A 20,383-nucleotide genomic window follows, 5' to 3' on the forward strand; every position below is an offset into this window, starting at 1 on the left:
AATTCCATTTTATGGAACATGTATATACCTCCTTTCATTGGATTTGTGACTGCATTATTCTCAATGGAGTGTGCACCCTTGTCCTTTTGGAATAGTTCAATGCAGGTATAACTTCCTTCTGGTGTCTATGGTTTCCACTGTTTCTCAAATTTTTATTCACGTAAAACACGTTTTTTTTTTTTTGTTACTGTTTTAGCTAAAAAGTTAATTTGGTAAATGTTACTTATTAAGAAAATATTACTAAATGGCTTTTGTGATAACTATTTACTTGTACAGATTTTTGAATTCCACTTTAGGCATAGTTAAAAATGGTTGAACATGTGGTTGAAAGTAGTGTGAAGAAATAAAAATGTAGTTTTCTGGAGAAAAATTCCAGAAATGTCAGTCAGTTACTTGAAGTTTTTATAGTTTTACTCAAATTTTTATGCACCTAAACTAATGTGTTTTTTAGTAATAAAAAATTGATTCTACAACTAGTGTATTTTATTTAAAGGAATGTATATAATTATAAGCAAGTGATTATCCCATTGTATTAAGGCAATGGTCAGGCTACAACTTGAGTACTGCATACAAGTTTAGAAGCCTTATTTAATAAAGATGTGAATCTGTTGGAACAGATGCAGAGAAGAGCAATGAGATTGGTTAGAGGAACAAATGAGTATGCTTACCAGGAATCGTTTTATTTCTGCAAGTGCAGCACCTGGAGACTAGCCAATTATGAAATCTGATTGAGGTATTTAAGGCTGAATAAATTGAGTAAGTTCAGTGTTGATGGAATCCTCTTTCTCAGACTACATACCCACTTGCTACAAATTCCAACTGAGGAAGGATTGTTGTAGGGTAGATGTCTGGAAATTTACCTTCAGCAGCAGGTGGTCGATTATACTCATCAGGCATTACAGAGGTGAGTAATTTGAATAATTTCAAGGAAGAACTAGACAGACTGTTAGAAGAGATTGACAGGTGAAATGGGAAATGTTGGCTTTTTTTTTTTTGTGGCTGTTGCTGTATATGCTTGTTTTCTTGTGATACAAAGTATTAAATAGTAAGTTATATATACGCATTCTAAATAAAATATATGATATAATGTAAAATTATCACATATGTCTCAAAATGGAATGGATTATTATTTATTCTTCTCTACAATTTTATGACCTTAGGAGCCCATACAAGACAAGTTCTACCTTTCACAAAACTATGCTGAAACTCATATTCTTATTGAGATGTCTCTGTATTGTCTTTAACTGAAGATTCTATAATTGTATCACCATAGATGTCAGACTCACTGATCTGTAATTGTCAATCACTTCTGTGGTCACAGTGTCAGTGTGTAGGTTTTTACCTCCTCCCCCACCAATTTTATATTAGTAGTCATTCTAATTGACTTCTGATCAAAGCATTGTTAGAATTTGAGAAATGTGGATGTAAGTTAGAATTAATATTAGTAGTAGCAAATGATGTAAGAAAGCTACCTTATACAAAAAAAAAAACTGATTTCACCTATCCATACTCTTTCCAGTAATGGGTATGAGTGGAAGCTCATTCCAGTAATCAACCAGCTATTGACTGAAGGCAAACTTCCATGCATCTATTCTGCAACTGTCTTTCCTCAATTTAAATTTATGCCCCCCTCATGTGCATGTCCTGGCAGCATACATGCACTGCTCAAAGAACTTTATCAGTCTGCACAATTAGCGGATATCATCTTTTAAGGGCACAAAAGGTGATATAGTTGTACACGTTGGCACTAATGATATTAAGAATAGGAGACCGGCAGAATTACTTAACAAGTACAGGTCACTGTTTAAAAAAAGCTGTGAATTAGGGTTGAATTTGAAAGTGTCTGCAATTCTGCCCAGACATGATAGGAGGGAGTATATGATGAGAGCCCTGTCAATCAATTCGGCCCTGAAAGGATTGTGCAAAGCTCAAGGGGTAGAATTTTTTTCAGCCTGGTCTGTACTTTTTAACAGGAGAGACTGCTTCTATAGGGATGGGATACACTTAAATTCGATAGCATCAGCAAGAATGTTTGCTAATGCTATCGAGGCAGTGTTAGGTGGGTCGGAAAACTGCTAGATTGGGGGGATACAAGGACTAATAGGTTAACAGTAGCCGCTGGCAGAGGTGAAAGTGATTCTTGCACTGCTTCTATTGGAATGAGCCGCAGCCTGGAAAATAAGATGCAGGATATTTCAGAGACTGCTGGGAATCATTGGGGTACAAATAAACACATAGGTTGTGTTAGGGTAGCTAAGAAAAAGAACAGGTGCATGTATACTTGCGTGTACACCAATGCTAGGAGTTTGGTAAATAAATTTGATGAATTTGAGGTATTGCTCAAAACGTCAAAGGCAGATATTGTGGGGATTTCAGAGATGTGGTGTCACATAGATATAAGGAATGCAGAACTGGAATTTGGGGAGTACAATGTCTACAGAAAGGATAGACAGGATAGGAAGGGAGGAGGGGTTATGCTATTAGTTAAGAAATACATAAAATCCAAGGAAGTGAAGCCAGTCGACATTGCTGGACAGCACGGGGAAATAGAGTGGGCCAGTAAATCAGAGAGTATTATAATGGGGGATTTTAATTTCCCAGATATTGACTGGAATTTGGGGGCTGGTCACTCACACACTAGCAAAGCTTTTGTGGATTTATTGGATGATTGTTTTCTACATCAGCATGTTCAGGAGGCAACTAGAGGGAGTAATACTCTTGATTTGATTATCAGTAGTGATTCTTCATGCATTAAGAATCTGCAGGTAAATGAACCACTAGGTGGCAGTGATCACAGTGTGCTGAAGTGGGATTTACTCAGAGGTAACTACCATTAGGGGTAAAGGGAAGGGTTATTGCTTTCGTAAAGGCGACTACGATGGACTGAGACAGTATTTAAATTCTATACAGGACCAACTGATGATGTTACCGAGAGCAAATTCAAAATGGGAAGCATTCAGAGACCTTATCTTGGAAGCTACTAGGCTTTACATACCAACTAAGAAATATAGTTCAAGGTTTGGCCTAAGTGGATGTCAGATGAACTAATGAGACATATGGCAGAGAAGAAAAATGCATGGGATACATACAAATTAACACGTGACACAGAAGCCTATGATAGATACAAGTTGATCTGTAACCAAGTTACATAGGAGGTTAGGCAGGCGAAGGCAGATTACGAGAAATCTTTGGCAAGGGATGCAAAGAAAAACAGCAAAGAATTCTTTACTTATGTAAACTCTAGAAGGAAGGGGATGAATCAGATTGGTCCACTTGATATTGGTGGGTCAACTGTTGATGATCCTGCTCAGGTAACTAACAAACTGAATGAATATTTTGCATCGACATTCACACATGAGTTATTCAGCGAGGGGAATGCCAGAGGTGTATTCAACTCTGGCAGTAAGCTAGAGAATCTTGTAATAAGTGAGAGTAAAGTGGAGGAGAAATTGTTGAAGATAAATACAAGAAAGGCACCTGGGGTGGGATGGGATCTATCCAGTTATATTAAAGGAAGCAGCAAAGGAAGTAAGCAAACCCTTAGCCATAATTATGAGAGCTTCCTTGGACTCAGGGGAAGTACCCATGGACTGCAGATGTGTAAATGTGACTCCAATTCACAAAGGAGGATCAAAGGGCGACACAAGTAATTATAGACCTGTTAGTTTAATTTCTGTTCCTGGAAAATTAATGGAGCCACTGGTTAAAGAAGCACTGCAGGATCATATAGACAAGACTTCAGTTATAGCTCAGACACAGCATGGTTTTGTTAAGGGGAAGTCTTGCCTGACCAGTTTGATTGGATACTATGATGCAGTCACAAAAGAACTGGATGCAGGGAATAACTTTGATATTATATACTTAGATCTTATAAAGGCTTTTGATACTGTTGCACATGGAAGACTGCTGCACAAATTGGAGCAGTGTGGCATTGGGGGCAAATTGCTGCTATGGATAAAGGGGTGGTTGAGGGGGAGAAGACAGAGTGGTAATCAATGGACACTGCTCATTGTGGACTAATATTATTAGTGGAGTCCCTCAGGGTTCAGTATTAGGTCCTTTATTGTTTTCTGTATTTATAAATGATATTGATGATGGTATATCAAGCTTAATGTCCAAGTTTGCAGACGATACGAAGGTTGGCAGGGTTGTCAAGGACACTACTGACACTATGCTGCTGCAACAGGATCTGGAAAGGTTGAGCAGATGGGCTGAGAGGTGGCAAATGAAGTTTAACATTGACAAATGTAAAGTACTACATATGGGAAACAGCAACCCCAGAGCAACGTATCAACTCTGTGGTACTACACTGACAGTGGTAGAGAATGAAAGGGACCTGTGGGTGGTTGTGCAGGCAGATATGAAGTTTTCTGAGCAGTGCAGACGGGCTGCAAGAGTAGCTCATGGTGTATTGTCAATGATATATAGGAATTTTTCTAGCAGGGATAAGGAGGTGATTATTCCCTTGTATAAGGCAATGGTCAGACCGCACCTAGTGTACTGTATACAGGTCTGGAGGCCTCATTTCAAGAAGGATGTAGAGATGCTGGAACGAGTACAGAGAAAGGCAACAAGATTAGTGAATGGAACAAAGGGGTGCTCTTACGAAGAAAGGCTTATGTTTTGCAAATTACAGTGTCTGGAGACTGGGCACCGGTGAGGTGATCTGATAGAGGTGTATAAAGCCTTGAATGGTTTGAGCATGCTGAATGCTGATGGGATTCTTCCTCTTGCTCAGAATAATCACCTGAGAGGGCATAAATTCAAATTGAGGAAAGACAGATGTAGGATAGACATGAGGAAATTTGCCTTTAGCCAGTGGGTGGTTGGTTGCTGGAATAGACTTCCATCCCTTGTCGTGGAAGTTGATAGCCTAAATAAGTTTAAGGCTCAGCTGGACAGGTATTTCGAATGAACAGAGGGGTGAAGTGGAAGTGGTTATTTTTTATTTATTTATTTATTTTTATTTTTATTTTTTTTTTGGCTGATGCTGCATAAGCTTGCTTTCTTGCATCAAATGCCTCTACTAATGCTAATCCCCCCCTCCCCCCAGTCCTTTTCATTTTCCATTGGGTTGAGTAGTACCACACAGTTGATATGTTTCTCTGGGATTGCTGTTACCCATAAGCTCAGTACCGTACATTTCTAAATGTTAAATTTCAATTGCCATTTATCAAACCAGCTGCCTAATTTTTTCTAGATCTTGATGCAGCAGCATAAATTTCGTATCATCTGCCAACTTAGACATTAAGCATGAAATACTCTCGTCAGTATTATTAATAAATACAGAAGGCAATTGGCCCAGCACCAAATCGTGTGGGACTCCACTAAATAATGAAGTTGTACAAAGTATAATAGTATGCCTACACAACTTTTTTATGAACCAGTCAACTTCATTAACAAAAATTTAAAATTGTTATATTCTTTTTTCAAAAAAGAATAAAACAATTTTATATTGGACGTTGTAAACATGCCATGGATCTGCCCATGTAATACATTTTGTGCCTGCATATATAGCTAGGTTTTTTGATGCTCTTTGGAAACAAAAAATAGCTTATTCATATTTGAATATAATATAATATAAAGTACAATATTAAAGTAACGGATAATATTTAAAATGTGTAACTAGGGTACAAATATGCAAGTATTGAAAATTTACTCAATTCAAAGTATGCTATATTGAGATTTTAAAAAAATATATTTTTATTCCATTGTTTTATTTGGTATTTCATTTTTTTTTTTTTTTGTTCACAAGTCCAGCAGCTTTTGAAAGTACTTGTTGCAAAGAGGAGACAAGATTGTCTTGGCTGGCTTTAGTGTTCTTTTATAAGAATTATAAAATAATTTTTTAGTTATAATGCACTATATCAGGAGTGGCCTACTTAATTTGTGATGCGATCTACTTTTTTCCTTCAAAATGTGCCGTGATCTACCATCTCAAAAATTACATTGCACAAAGTGCACAAATTGAGGGATGACTGTATATTTAAAATTCGTCGTGATCGACTGAAATTAAATACGCGATCGACTCGTTGGCCGCCCCTGCACTATGTTATAAAGTGAATAGAATGATTGTTTTATGTGCATTGATGTAATGCAGGGTTGGCCAATGAGTCGATTGCAGATTTAATTTCGGTCGATCCCACGATTTTTAAATATGCAGTCATCCCTCGATTTGTGCAATGAAATTTTTGAGATGGTAGATCATGGCACATTTTGAAGGAAAAAAGTAGATCGCATCGCAAATTAAGTTGGCCACTCCTGGTGTAATGTATAGAACTGACTCGCAAAACTCTCAACCGTAGTTTTCAATTAATATTTCCTGTCATAGTTACACAGATTCTCTTAATATTTTTAGCATTTTATTGTTAATATGCTTATTTATCTTTTATTGTAAAGATAAATATTTTAAGTGCTTTTGATTATGGTGGTATTAATTGATAATCAGAAATAACTTGTTAACTTTTTAAGAAATGACATTTTTATTAATAGCCAAACGATACACATGCCATTACAGTACTAAAGTGATTATGTTAATTTCTTGGAAGATATTCATTCATATCCAACGTGCAGCTTTCTAAAAAGCAAAAAAACCTTGTGTTTAGCACATTATACAGTAAATATAATAACATCAGTTACAGGTTGTGATTTGTAAATAAATAAATTTCTGTTTATTCTCTAAATGGCTGAGATCAGAAGAGTACTAATTTGTGTTGGCTGCATATATAAGGAATTATTAATGGCAACCGGATTTTCAGTACTTAGTGTTACAGTGGGCTATGATATATATTTTTTTTTTTTTTTTTTTGCAATGTGTGGTCCCAATTTTTTGCAATCTCCTTGCTTGTGCATCGCTTGCTTATGTATGGCAACTATTGCTGCCCCATTGAACAAAATGAACCAAGTAATTCCAAAAATAACCTTTAAGTCTGGAAGACTTAGCAGTGGTCTACCTTCTCTAAATTTCTTTCTTATACATAGAAGAACAAATAGTTACCTTTTTAGTTGGAAAAAAAAAATTCTTCATTATGTTTTTTTATCTTTACTGTTTGGAATGTTATCATTGTTCAAGTGATAGCCCTAATCACCGTGCACTTAAAACAGTATTTTTAAAAATGACATCATTATCCACAAAGTTGCGTGCAGTTATTAATATCATTTTTAAATTAATAGCATTATCCAGGAGTGAACCTGGTATTAAATTTAAATTTGACTCCAGTAGCTATACTGGTATCTCCTCAGAAGGTAGATGGCCTCAGTTAATTACTTTGTACTCAGTGATGAATAAATGGATGGAATTTAAATGAGAATAAACTGGAAGTAAAACTTCCCATTAATTATTTAACTTCTGTTATGTGTAGACCTGAAGCTTTATTTACATGCACCTCTTGGCTTCTTGTTTAGATTCCATACATTTATTCACTGTTTGGCACAAGGTTGCTAATTCAGGCCATTAGACAGTCTGATGAGAAGCAGTAACTGTGAAATAGCTGTAAACAGATTTTACAATGGAGTTTTTAATTAATAGCAGGTTACTGTGGGTGATGATATTTAATGACTGATTTTAGAATAATTGACACGGGAAAAGTTCGCACCAAGATGATTTAAAGAACCAAAATTTTGAACAAAAAGGAAATGGAGCACTAGGTTTGTTTCTTTCCTTGACTAAAACTTCAATGAGAGAAACTCGTTTTGCATCAATATCAGATAGCTTTGACCAAGGAAGTAGTCTTCTGGAAATTATCTTTAAGGTGCCTTTGTAGCAGAGCAGTGATGTCAGTAGCATTTATACATTTACAGGGAGATTACTATTAAAGCAACTGCAAAACAGTTATCAAATTTACAATAAGTTTACCAGACCTAAATCAATGAAGATATAAAAGAATTTCTCTGAAAGATTTCTCAGAGTTCCTATGTGTCAGTAGCCTCTGTTAAAGTAAATCATGCATCCATTTAGGGAAAAACCATCGCTGGTATCTTCAAAATTATTGTGAATTTTGATCCCAGTCTCACATACTGTGTCCACATTTTTTGTCCTCTGTTTTTTCCCATTATATATGGGGTCAGCATTTTTTTTTTTATCGTTTTGGCATGAAATTTTTGCAGTCTGACGCCAACCCTCACCCTTTATCCGGGCTGGGGATATGCAATGGTCATTCCCTGACCTTTCCACATCCTCCGTATTTGATGGTCACCGGCTCGAACCCTGGTCTAATCAAGAAGCGTGTGCTACACACTACTGCTCCTGGCTATGGAGGCGCCTATGCTGTGTCCACATGTAAAGAGATTTTATTGCTGCTGATGCTGACATCATACTAATCCTGAATTATGGTTAACATTACATATACCAAATGGTGCAAGAATCTTGAAGATATTTTTGTTTGGAAATTCCCTAGGAAAACAGATTTGAACAAAGTTTGGATGGGGCAGATAATATCAAGAGAATAAATTGAATACCACTGGTATAGTGGAGTTTGTCGCATTCCATTTCTTGGAGAAGTCTGTTTGCATCCTGTCACTAAAGGGTCAGGTCTTCATAAAAGTTTGTATGATGGATTAGGTCTTTCTGCATGTTATGTGACTAAAGGTTTATATCCTGTCACACACGACTTTTTTTCTTCTTTTTTTATTTTAATAGAGCTTGGGTTTTTCATCTTGGAAACTGGTAAGTTGAGTTTAGAAACATGTAGTTGCCAACAGTTACAGAACTTTGTAACAAGATGTTGTGGTATTTAGGACGATCTCCTGAGTAGTAAATAAAAAGTTAGTCTTGTGTACTTAGGTTTTTCTTACCATTACTGAATAGTTATTTTATCAAGTTTTTAGTATTTTTTGCATATCCAGAGAACTTGCATGCCTGTACTGAGGTTGTTGGCATTGGCAGAGGAAATTAATTGTGTGAGATATTTTATTTTTAAATTGTGCAATTTACACATTAAGAAACAATTTAAATATATTTGATGCTATGCTTTTAATTAATATTTCCATAAATGTGCATTTTTATAATATAATGTAATTTGATATTTGAATATTTTTTTTTTTTTTCACTCTAGGTTAACTCTGACATCAAGCTTCCAGTGATGTACCTGATAGATTCCATTATCAAAAATATTGGGGGAGTATACCTTACACTTTTTACACAGAACATCGTCTCCAGTTTTTGCTCCGTTTTTGAAAAGGTTAGGAATTAAATCATTGAGCCTTTCTATGTGTAAGATTAATTAATAAATTTTGCATATGTGAGTATCACTTAGCTTTCCTTTTTTGAATATATTCTATAGACTTAGTTCCTAGGCAAAGGATTTTTTATATACTTTTTTTTTTTGTTTTCTTTTAGAATAATTAGTTTTATTATTAGTTTAATTAAGTTTTATTATTAGTTTAATTAAGTTTTATTATTAGTTTAATTTTGTTTTTAATAATATAAATGTTTCTGTGCTTTTTTAATAGTTCTAGTCCTTAATTGCAGTTCAGAGATAACAGTACATGAGAGTAAACGATTTATTTTAAGAACTAAATTTACCTAGTGAAAAAAGAACTATCAGGATAATCACCCAGTTGTCAGAACATCAATGAATATATGCAAAATAAGTTTTAAAAAACTTATTTTGCATATGAAAACATAGTCATGAAAACTACGAAGCCAAATTTAATTTAAAAAAAAAATTCTGAAAGATAAAGCTATTTTTTGCATAAGTTGGCAAATCTGAATTAATCTCGTAGTTATAGATAAAAAAAAAAACTTTAGTAGAATCATATGACCTTGATTGTTGCTATGGTAGTACGTCTCTAGTTGGAGTACTACTTTAGCAACAACCAGGGTCACAAGATTCTACAAGTTTAGTAATAATTAAAAAATACTTGTTATTTTGAAATAGGAGAATATATATATATATATATATATATATATATATATATATATATATATATATTTTTTTTTTTTTTTTTTTTTTGAAGTAATTCATGACATCTCTCTAATCAGTATCACAGATGCAGGCATTTGGGAGATTAATATAGCTTAATTGCTAGGATATTAAGGATATGTGTGTATATATATGAATACTATAATTTATATTTCTCTTATTTAGAGCAAGTATAGAAAAAGTTTATTGTTACAGCAAAGCAGTGATATTTTAAAAACAGCAACTTGCAAGGTAAAGGATGTGGCCTAGATGCAGGTATCTCTCAGTTAACGAAAGAGATAGGTTCTTGAAACTTTGTTGAAATCTGTTTTCCCAGGGATTGTTTTATATAATTTGAAGTGCAAAAATTCACCTCAAATTATATAATAAAGTCACTTAGAAATACTGTGTATAGAAATATTGTAATATTTCTGTATATGGTATTTTAATTACAGTACTAAAACTAAACCGAATCATATAAAAATGATATTTTAATATGCATTTGATAATTTTAAGGTAACATTAATACACAGTGACATTTTCCAGTGCATATTTTATCATAGACACCCAAAATAACTTTCACATCTCTAGTTTGTATTGCTTCTGCCTAGATCTGTATTTTGTTGTGCTACATTTGTATACTGATTATTCATTTCTATAAAATATACAACCAGTGTACAAATCTGGTGCACAACATAATGCATATCTAGGCACGAGCAGTGCAAACTAGAAATATGCGAGTTGAAAGATTTTACATTAGTATAAATGTACCCAGACTTGAAGCATATTGCGTGATCTTGTCCAGTGTATATTAATTAGTATATTTAGCTACATGTGATAAATAGTTTAGCATAAAATTTAGAATAGATTAATAGTTTGATAGACTTCAGATTGTTTGGTTTTATTTATTTATATCCCAAAATCTGCTTCTTAAAGCTCACTGATTGATACAAGGTTTCTCAAACTTTGTGACCACAGTCTTCTGAATTGATAAATGAATTTGATTCGATCTTTCCCAAGAATTTACAAACTAACAATTTCATTTGTGGGCCAGAAATAATGTACAATTTCCTTTTATAATTAAATTTTAATCAGTATATCGAATACACTGAGTGAATACTGAATTATGACCAACTACCTAATACTGTGTTGGGCCACCATATGCATGGATAATAACCTTTATTTGCCTAGGCATTGACTCCACAAGATATCTGAAGATGTCCAGAGGGTTCTGCAGCTATGCTGCCTGCAAGGCTTTCCAGTGTCATAATATATGACGGTTGTGTGTCCGTACGCCTCACTTCCCATTCCGAAACATCCCACAAGTGTTCAAATGGATTGAAATCAAGAAAATTTGGAGGCTAACCAATCAGGGTGGGTGATATCTTCACTGTGTTCCTGAAACCACTTTTGCACAGTATGGGCCCGATGATATGGTACATTATCGTCTTGGAAGATCCAGTTTCTGTCCGGGATAAAATGAAACATGGCAGGTTGCACATGGTCTCCTAAGAGCTGCCAATAGACTGCAACAGTAAAATGTTGGTCCATACATACCAGGGATCCTAGCCCTTGTCAGCAAAACATGTCCCATATATAAAAAAGCCACTGTCATCCTTCTGGATAGTGGGCACCGTGCACAATGTGTCCATAGACTAGTGTTGCTTGCATCACACACAAAGGCATCTGTCGGTGTGTTGCACAAGGTATTTTGACTCATCTTACCAGGCCACTTGTTTCCAGTCTTCCAGTGTCCAACTAGCATGTTGTTAACACCTCAGCATTTGCCATCGACAGTGATCAGCGGTGAGGATTTGGTGTCTCTTTGGTTATCTGCTATGGAATCACATACATCCGAGTGTGTGGTGCGTCATCATTTGGGATATTGTTCTTGCGTTCTCCATAACTGTATTTCAATGTCAACTGTTGCACAGTGACCCACCATTAAGCCCATACAATGTGCTGCACCCTTTGCCCACCATGAACATCCATCTTGCATAATCCTTTGCAGTTCTGTCGGCAAGAGGTGGTTTGACCCATTTCACATCATTCTTTTGTACACCTTAACCCCAGTGTGCCATGAGCAACCAAGACGACATGCCATTTCCGATATTGGAGCACCCAATGATGAGCTCCTATAAACATGCCTTTTTCAAACTCTGGTTAATTTTACTACATCCTATAACTGCTAGTTTATCACTTAGACTTGCATGGCCAGATGCAGATTGCCACTGCTCTAGCTTACAAAGCTGTTTGGGTTTTTATACTGCGAGCTATGCAGCATAGTCCATTATGGATGTAGTGGTTATAATTCAGTGATAGAAGTAAAAAAAAAAAAAAAAAAAAAAATCAACTCTAAAAAAAACTTTCATTTGAAACGTATGAGAAACAATCAGATTTAAAAACTGGGACAAAATTACTTCCCCAAGGAACTCATATAATATAATACATGATACCCTGTTTGAGAATCTCTGGAATCATTACTGATAATATTCTGTATGTAAAAATTTATTTCCAATATTGTAATATTTCTACATATGGTACTCTAGTTATAGTTACTGCATATTATGTATCCTTACACATATCCATAATTATATAACATTTAATTTCACTATTCCTGTATAGAATTAGTTCTCTAATAAATAAATTAATTCTGTAATTTCAAAATTTCATTAAATGTTCAATGGTTAACCCGAGGGATACCTGCTCTTATAAGGGAAAGATGATTATTGCTGTCTATTATATTGAATGCATATGTAGCAAGCTTTTAGTTATCAGGATTGCAAGTGAGTGTGTGAATGAATGAAAGAAAGAAATAAGAGGTTCATTCAAGTTATTATAAGGTCTCCAGATTTATTTCTCATAAAGTACACAAGATGCAGAGGTGAAACTTGCCTCACTTTTCAAGTCTCCTAAAAGCTGCCATTTTTCACCCCTGTTCTTCCAAACTGTGAAGGTCATGGTAATTTGTTCTGCCCACTAGTAAATGGCAGAAGCAGCTAGGAAATTTTCTGCTGTGAAGAGCATCTTTCATTGTTGGGAACATCCAGAGGTTACTAGGTGCAAGGTCAGGGAAGTATGGTGAATGTGGGATAACCTCAGATTTTTTTAATTTAAAAAAATTTTTCCATAATTCCAGAACGATGGAGGGAAACATTGTTCTGATGGAAATGAATGTGATTTAGTCCGTGTGGACATTTTTTTTTTTTTTTTTTTTGTGAAGTGCTGGGAAGAACTTTTTCTTTGAAGCTTCTTCATATGAGTTTCCTAATGCTGTAGTACCTGTGGGTACACAATGTGTAAGGGTTCTTCTATCAATATCCCAGAAAAAAGCAGCCGTCATTTTTTTCTGCACTTGTAAAAACAGAACGTTTTAGGCGGTGGCGAATCTGTGCTTCAATTCGGCAGGTGGTAGATGACTTTCATCAACCGGTGAAATACCACCACTTTGCTTATTGGAGGCTTGAAGTGGTGAAACCCATGTTTAATCTCTAGAGAAAAGTTTCCGGCATCCCCCTCCCCCCATACTTCTCCTTCAACCCATGCACTGTACTAAGTACTATAGGTTTTGATACCTTTCGTGTTTGGGTTTTTCATTAAAAAAAAAAAAAAGACTGACGCTTTCTTTCTGTATTGAGAAGTAGAACCGATGATCTATTTATTGTAGCATCTAGAGTTAGCATTGCTTCACACAAGTTGACATGACTTTTTTTTTTTTTTTTTTTTGTGTCAATGAGTGGACTGCAATTTAAAAATACTGTGCAACCTCAATATAATGTACTTTTTCACACTGAGGTTTTGAATATGCTGTGGCTATGATTGTGTCACCCAAAATGAATTATGAAAAAAAAGTAGTATTCAAAGAACTACTGAAAAAACTCGCCAGTTAGGGTTAAAATTGCAAGTGTCTGCAATTCTGCCCAGACACGATAGGAGGGGATATATGATGAGAACCTTGTCAATCGATATGGCCCTGGAGAGATAGTGAAAGGCTCAAGGGGTGTAATTTTTTCAGTATGGTCAGTGCTTGTTAACAGGAGAGACTGCTTCTACAGGGATGGGATACACTTAAATCGAAAGAGTACAAGCATATTTGTTGATATTATTAAGGCAGCATTATGTGGGTTGGAAAACTGCTAGCTTGGCGGGTGGGTTAGACAGACTAATAGATTAACAATAGCTGCAGGCAGAGGTGAAAGTGATTCTTGCACTGCTGCTATTGGAATGATCAGCAGCCTGGAAAGCATGGTGCTGAGAATTACAAGAATTGCTGGGAGTCATTATAGTAAATACATGGGCTGTGTTAGGGTAAATAAGAGTAAGAACAGGTACGTGTATACAGGTAACCCTTGTATAACATGGTAGTTAGGTTCCTATAAAATCTTGTGTAGTGTGAAACCATGTTATACGGGACCAAGAACAAGTACAAAAAGAGGGGGGTTACATTCCAAAAGCCATCAATAATACACCTTTTTTTTTTTTCCCCTTTTTTCTTTCTTTTTTTTTTTTATATATTCTATTGGAAACTTAATTTTTATAAAAAATAATAACTGAAGTCTTACAAACTGTGATACATATATGTCAGGTAATGCATGTTCATTTAATTTTCTTCCTCTTCATAGCTGCTAAGCACATTCAAACGAGAATGTTTTCTCTGTTGCAGAATATTTTCACCTTTTGAGCTTTTTATTTCTGCAGCATCCAGATTTCACGTATCTTCTGCTCTCTTTAAAAAATTAGTATTCTGGGATTGTTCACTTTTGCTTGATAGATCTCGGCGAAGTTTATGCCTTCCTGTATGCTTTTTAGTGTAAAATTTGGAACTTCAGAATTTTCATCTGTGCTATAATCATCTGAACTGATTTGTTTTACTTCCGATGCCATTTTCACCAAATCTGCTTTACCAGCCACTTTTTCTTCCAGTAATTCTTGAACGTGCTGAGTAGTCATATCATCAAAACCTTCTCCTCCTACTGACTTAAAGTTCTGCTATCACACTGATTCTGTTTTCTGCTGGTTTGACTGTTCCAGAATGAGCTGACACCAGCCATACATTTTGTCAACATGCATTTAATGTTGACTGTTTTCTTCTTTGAACAATAAATCTTGATTCCGATATAGTTCACAATTGAAAAAATGTTTCTATCACTTCAGTAGATTCGGAATCATTTTTTCCAAAGTCCATTGCAACGATTTTCTGATGTAACGAGGTTTAAATGTAGATATAATGCTTTGATCTAATGGCTGAATTAAACAAGTTGTATTAGGAAGTAGGAACATTACTTCAACATTTTGGATGACTTAAATCTTTTGGATGGCCTGACACATTATCCAATAGTAATAGAACTTTGAAATCTAGATTTTTCTGCTTTAAATATTTTTCCACAGCTGGCACAAAACAATTTAGAAACCATTCTTTAAATAAATCGGCAGTTTCCCAAATTATGACTAAGTTCCTCAGGCATAATTTAGGGCTGGAAAATTCCCTTTCAAAAATCTTAAAAGTCATGAATTGCATGCTTCGAAGTCACAATTTTTTATGGTATCAAAGAAACACAAGTTCAATAGCACAAAACCTAACACAGCGATTTCCCAATAAATTTTTTTTTTTTGCATAACAACTAGCGAGTTAACAGCGGGGATTCACAAGAAAGAATGGAAATGTTGAAAAATTACATCCAACCTAAAAGCAGCGTTTTCCCTTCACAAATGCTCAAAAATACTGTGTTATGCGAGATTTTCTGCAATTCTGTGACCGTGTTAGAGCAAAACCGTGTTGTATAAGTATTGTGTTATATGAGGGTTGCCTGCACTTGCAATTATACCAATGCCAGGAACATTATAAGTAAACTTGATGAATTTGAAGTACTGGTCAAAACATCAAATGCAGACATTGTAGGGATAGCAGAGACATGGTGTCACACAGACATAAGTGATGTCGCATTTGAATTTGTGGAGTACAATGGGTACGCCATGGATAGGAAGGGAGGAGGAGGGGGTTATGCTGTTAGTTAGGAAATGCATAAAATCTAAGGCAGGGCATCCATTTGACATGTGTGGCCAGTGCAATGTTGAGTCGGTTTTGTGTGACATAATCACTGGGAAAGCAAAAATGAGACTAGGAGTGTTTTATAGGCCTATTTATCCTGATGAGTACAACAAATAACTGTCCAGAGAAATAGAGTGAGCCAGTAAATCAGAATGTCGTATAATGGTAGATTTTAATTTTCCAAATATTGACTGGAACTTGTGGGGTGGTCGCTCTCACACCAGCAAGACTTTTGTGGATTTATTGGATCTGTTTTCTGCAGTAGCATGTTCAAGAGACAACCAGAGGGAGTAATGCTGATTATCAGCAGTAGCATGTTCAAGAGGCAACCAGAAGGAGTAATACTGATTATCAGCAGTGATTATTCATGCAATAAGAATCTGCAGCTAAAGGAACCACTAAGTGACAGTGATCACATTGTATTGATGTGGGATTTATTTAAAGATGTAACTACCATCAGGGGTAAAGGGAAGGGTTTTTGCTTTTGTAAAGGTGACTATGGTGGCCCGAGACAGTTTTTAAATTCTATACAATGTAAGATCAGCTGATGTTAACAACAGAAAATTCTAAACAGGAAGCATTCAATTAATCTTTGGAGCTACTAGGCTTTTCATACCAACTAAGAAATGCTGTTCAAAGTCTAGGCCTAAATGGATGTCAGATGAACTAATGGGATTCATGGCAGAGAGGAAAAATGCATGGGAACATATAAATTATCAGTCACAAAAGAGTTTAGACAAGAGAAGGCAGATTGCGAGAAATCTTTGGCAAAGGATGCAAAGAAAAAAACCCAACAAAGACTTCTTTACTTATGTAATCTCTAAAAGGAATGGGATGAATCAGATTGGTCCACTTGATATCAGTGGTGGTTCGACTGTTGTTGATCCTGCTCAGGTAGTTGACAAACTGAATTAGCATTTTGCATATACATTCACACATGGGGAATTCTGTAGAGCAGTGGAGGCCAGAAATTGCACTTTAACAGGGAGCTAGTGATTTCGTAATAACTGAGGACCTAGTATCCAATTTGATTGGATACTAGGTCCTCAGTTATATGGATGGTCCTCAGATACTAGGATGTGGTCACAAAGGAACTGGATGCAAAAAATAATTTTGATATTATATACAGTAAACCCCCGCTATTCGCAGGGGGTTATGTTCCTGAGAAATGCCGCGAATACCGAAAACGCAAATTCTGAGTTATGGCTCCCATAGTAATAAAGGGGTTCCGTTCCAAAGTATGAAATATATAAGAAAAACTAGTCTAAAATTTTGTCTATGTATGTATTATATGTATCTTCATAATATGACTATGTACATAGACAGTACATAGCGAAATGCAAGCATATGGCATAGAAATGAAAATAAGAAACAATTTAATATTAAATGTAATATTTATTAGAAATTTCAAACAAATCTTTCAAACCAATGCCTTTGCTAGCTAAAAAAAACTTATCCCGCCAGTGCTATCACCAGTTTCCCTAAAATGTTGATAAAGGAGTTTTTCCCTTTCACGAATGATGAGTGAACTTAACGGAATTTTATTTTGAGTTCGGTCTTCTATCCACAGATTTAAAGCCTTTTCCATTTTTTCTAATTTAACATCACGAGTTACAGAGCAAATTTTTGAAGCAACTAGCGTGTTTTCACGGACACTACAGCGGATTTTTTCTTCTGATTTCTTGATTGATCGTACTCATTGATTTTATAATGTTTTGCCACTGAGGAGACACTTTCGCCATTAGAAATTTTATCTAATAACTCAATTTTATTCGCTAATGTCATCACCTTTGATCTTTTCACATTTCCCTTGTTATTCGTAGCCATATTTTTGTACGGGTTAGAAAGAGCTTGTCCAAAATAAAGTCACTTTCTTCTATTAACACACTAGAAAAAGTCTGTTTTACAGTGCAAAACAGTAGATTTATCACTTTTGTAAGCATATCAATTTATAAATTGATAAATTTGTTCAATTTATAAGCATATAAATTGAAAGCAAACGACGAAACCCTCCATGACAAGCGCATAACACATACTGAAGAAGGATTAGCGAGAAACATCCATGCTCGCGATTTTGTCACACCCCCCCCCCCCAAAAAAAAAAAAAAAACCCACTGAGTGCTGTTTTGACCGGGAAAGATAATTTTAGCCACATGTTTTTTTTATGGCGGAAAATGTTCACGGCACTTTAAAATTCACATTTTTTTTTAGATTTCATTTTATATTAAATCAGTGACCGCGAATAGCAGGGGTTTACTGTAGTTAAAATGTAGCAAATTAAAGACAAATTGGTATGGTATTAAGGGCAAGTTGTTGCTATGGATAAATGGGTGGTTGTGTAGGAGAAGACAGAGTGGTAACCACTCTGTCTTCTTTTGGGCACTGCTCTTTGTGGACTAATATATTAATGGAGTCCCCCCAGGGTTCAACTAGCGCGTTTTCACGGACACCATGGCAGATTTTTTCTTCTAATTTCTTGATTGATCGTACCGTTGACTCGTTGGTTCAGTGTTGTGCCCATTGTTGTTTTCTACATTTAAAAATTATATTGATGAAGGTATATCAGACCTAATGTTCAACTTTGCAGATGATTCAAAGGTTGCCAGTGTTGTTAATGATAGTAATGATGGTACACTGCTGTGTCAGTATCTAGAAAAGTTTGGCGGATAGACTGAGAATAGGCAACTGAAGTTTAACATCGACATAAGTAAAGTACAGCTCAAATTGTAGATCCTAAAGTACCATTTATAACTGACACTTAGGTGATTATCCCTTTGTATAAGGCAGTGGTCAGGCCTTATACAACGGGTACTGCATACACATCTGGAGGCTCATTTTAAGAAGGATGTAGAGCGTCGAGGAGAATGAAGAAGACTTGGGGTAATTATGCAATCAGAAATAAGCTTTCAGAGCAGTGCAGACCTTGGTCTTGTCAATGACATACATGAACTTTGCTAGCAGGTATAAGGAGGTGATTATCCCTTTGTATAAGGCAGTGGTCAGGCCTTATACTAAGGGTACTGCATACACATCTGGAGGCTCATTTAAAGAAGGATATAGAGCATGGAATGAGTACAGAGAAGAACAATGAGAGTGTTGAGGGGAAACAAAGGGATTTTCTTTCCAAGAAAGGCTTGTGTTCTGCCAAATGTAGCATCTGGAGACTAGGCACCTGCAAAGTGATCTAATTGAAGTGTATAAGGCTTTGAATGTTTTGTGTAAGAATCCCATTAGATTACGCACTTGAAGATGCATAAATTCAAATTGAGGAAAGACAGTTGTGGTAGCGATATGTGAAAAAGAAACTTCCATCTGTTGTTACGGAAGTTGATAGCTTAAATATATTCAAGGAAGAACTGGACAAACTTTTGGAGTGGAATGGAAAGTATTTTTTTTTTTTGGCTGATGCTGTAAGCTTGCTTTCTTGCATCATATGCCACTATTAATGCTAATGCTGTTAATTTCATACTGGGAATGATGAATCTTGTATATAGTGCTGTCTACTGTACATCTTACTTTTTGTATTAACAAGAAAACCGGCATTATATTTGCTTCGACATATTCAGTTTTCAGTTGCAGAATAATTTTTGTAAACATCAGGGCTGTAGGCACAGTTTCTCCCCTGAGCTAGATATGCAATAAAAGATTATATCAGTGGAATGCTATTACAAACAGCTAACTCTGGAAGAGAATAGGGTTATCATTTCTCAAGTGTGTTACATTAGTTACAAAGTAAATGTTTGTAAACAGCAGCAGGTTACATACTTTCTTTGATAGCAAAAACTGCTAAGGGCTAAAGTAGACAAAAATATACATGAAGTGACAAGTGATTTATAGAGAATCACTTTACTTCATTTCGGCACCATGGTAAGCCGGACGCTTTCTGTTTTATTTCATTTTCTCAAAACACGGTAAATTCTAGGGCATCAGAAATTTATACAAGGCAAAATTAGTAAATCAGTAGGACTAAATTAGTGACCATAAAAATTAAGTCATACAGTTGAAGAAAAGTTAATTATCAAATGTTAATAATATTGAAACAAAATGCAGTATATTTTGCAATTGTGGAATTACAGAAGGAACGATTTGCAGTTGGATGAAACAGTAAGAAAAATTGTATTCAGTCATAGACTCAGTAGAAGATGAAATAGGCCTCCAAAGAAGGAAAGCTAGACTTTGTGAAAAGAGTGATGTGGTCCAATGCTTATACAAGTACAGACAGTTTTCACTTTACGAATTCCCGTGTTTGCAAGTTTTTTTCCCCCCAAGTATCAACAAAATCGAAAATATGAACATTAATTGCAAAAAATGAATGCTAACCATTCATAAATACTGCATTCCAAACCATGTGCAATGGTTTGGAATTATATTATACAATACAGTGTATAATAACTGTATTATACAATACAGTGTACCCCGCTTTACGATATTA

At 35.4% G+C, this 20,383-nt stretch overlaps 1 protein-coding gene across 1 annotated transcript in view; it reads left to right on the top strand.

Annotated features, from left to right (window-relative positions):
- The window catches only part of LOC150082099 (uncharacterized), a 365,646-nt gene that overhangs the window by 22,269 nt on the left and 322,994 nt on the right, over positions 1–20,383 (top strand). The window contains exon 2 of the mRNA XM_090379102.1: positions 9,054–9,179. Within this exon, the coding sequence (XP_090235228.1) occupies positions 9,054–9,179 (126 nt within the window). The remainder of the gene's footprint in view (positions 1–9,053; positions 9,180–20,383) is intronic.

Source organism: Mastigoproctus giganteus, chromosome 8, assembly GCF_048544385.1.
Source record: "Mastigoproctus giganteus isolate SK-2022 chromosome 8, ASM4854438v1, whole genome shotgun sequence".
NCBI lineage: Eukaryota > Metazoa > Arthropoda > Arachnida > Uropygi > Thelyphonidae > Mastigoproctus > Mastigoproctus giganteus.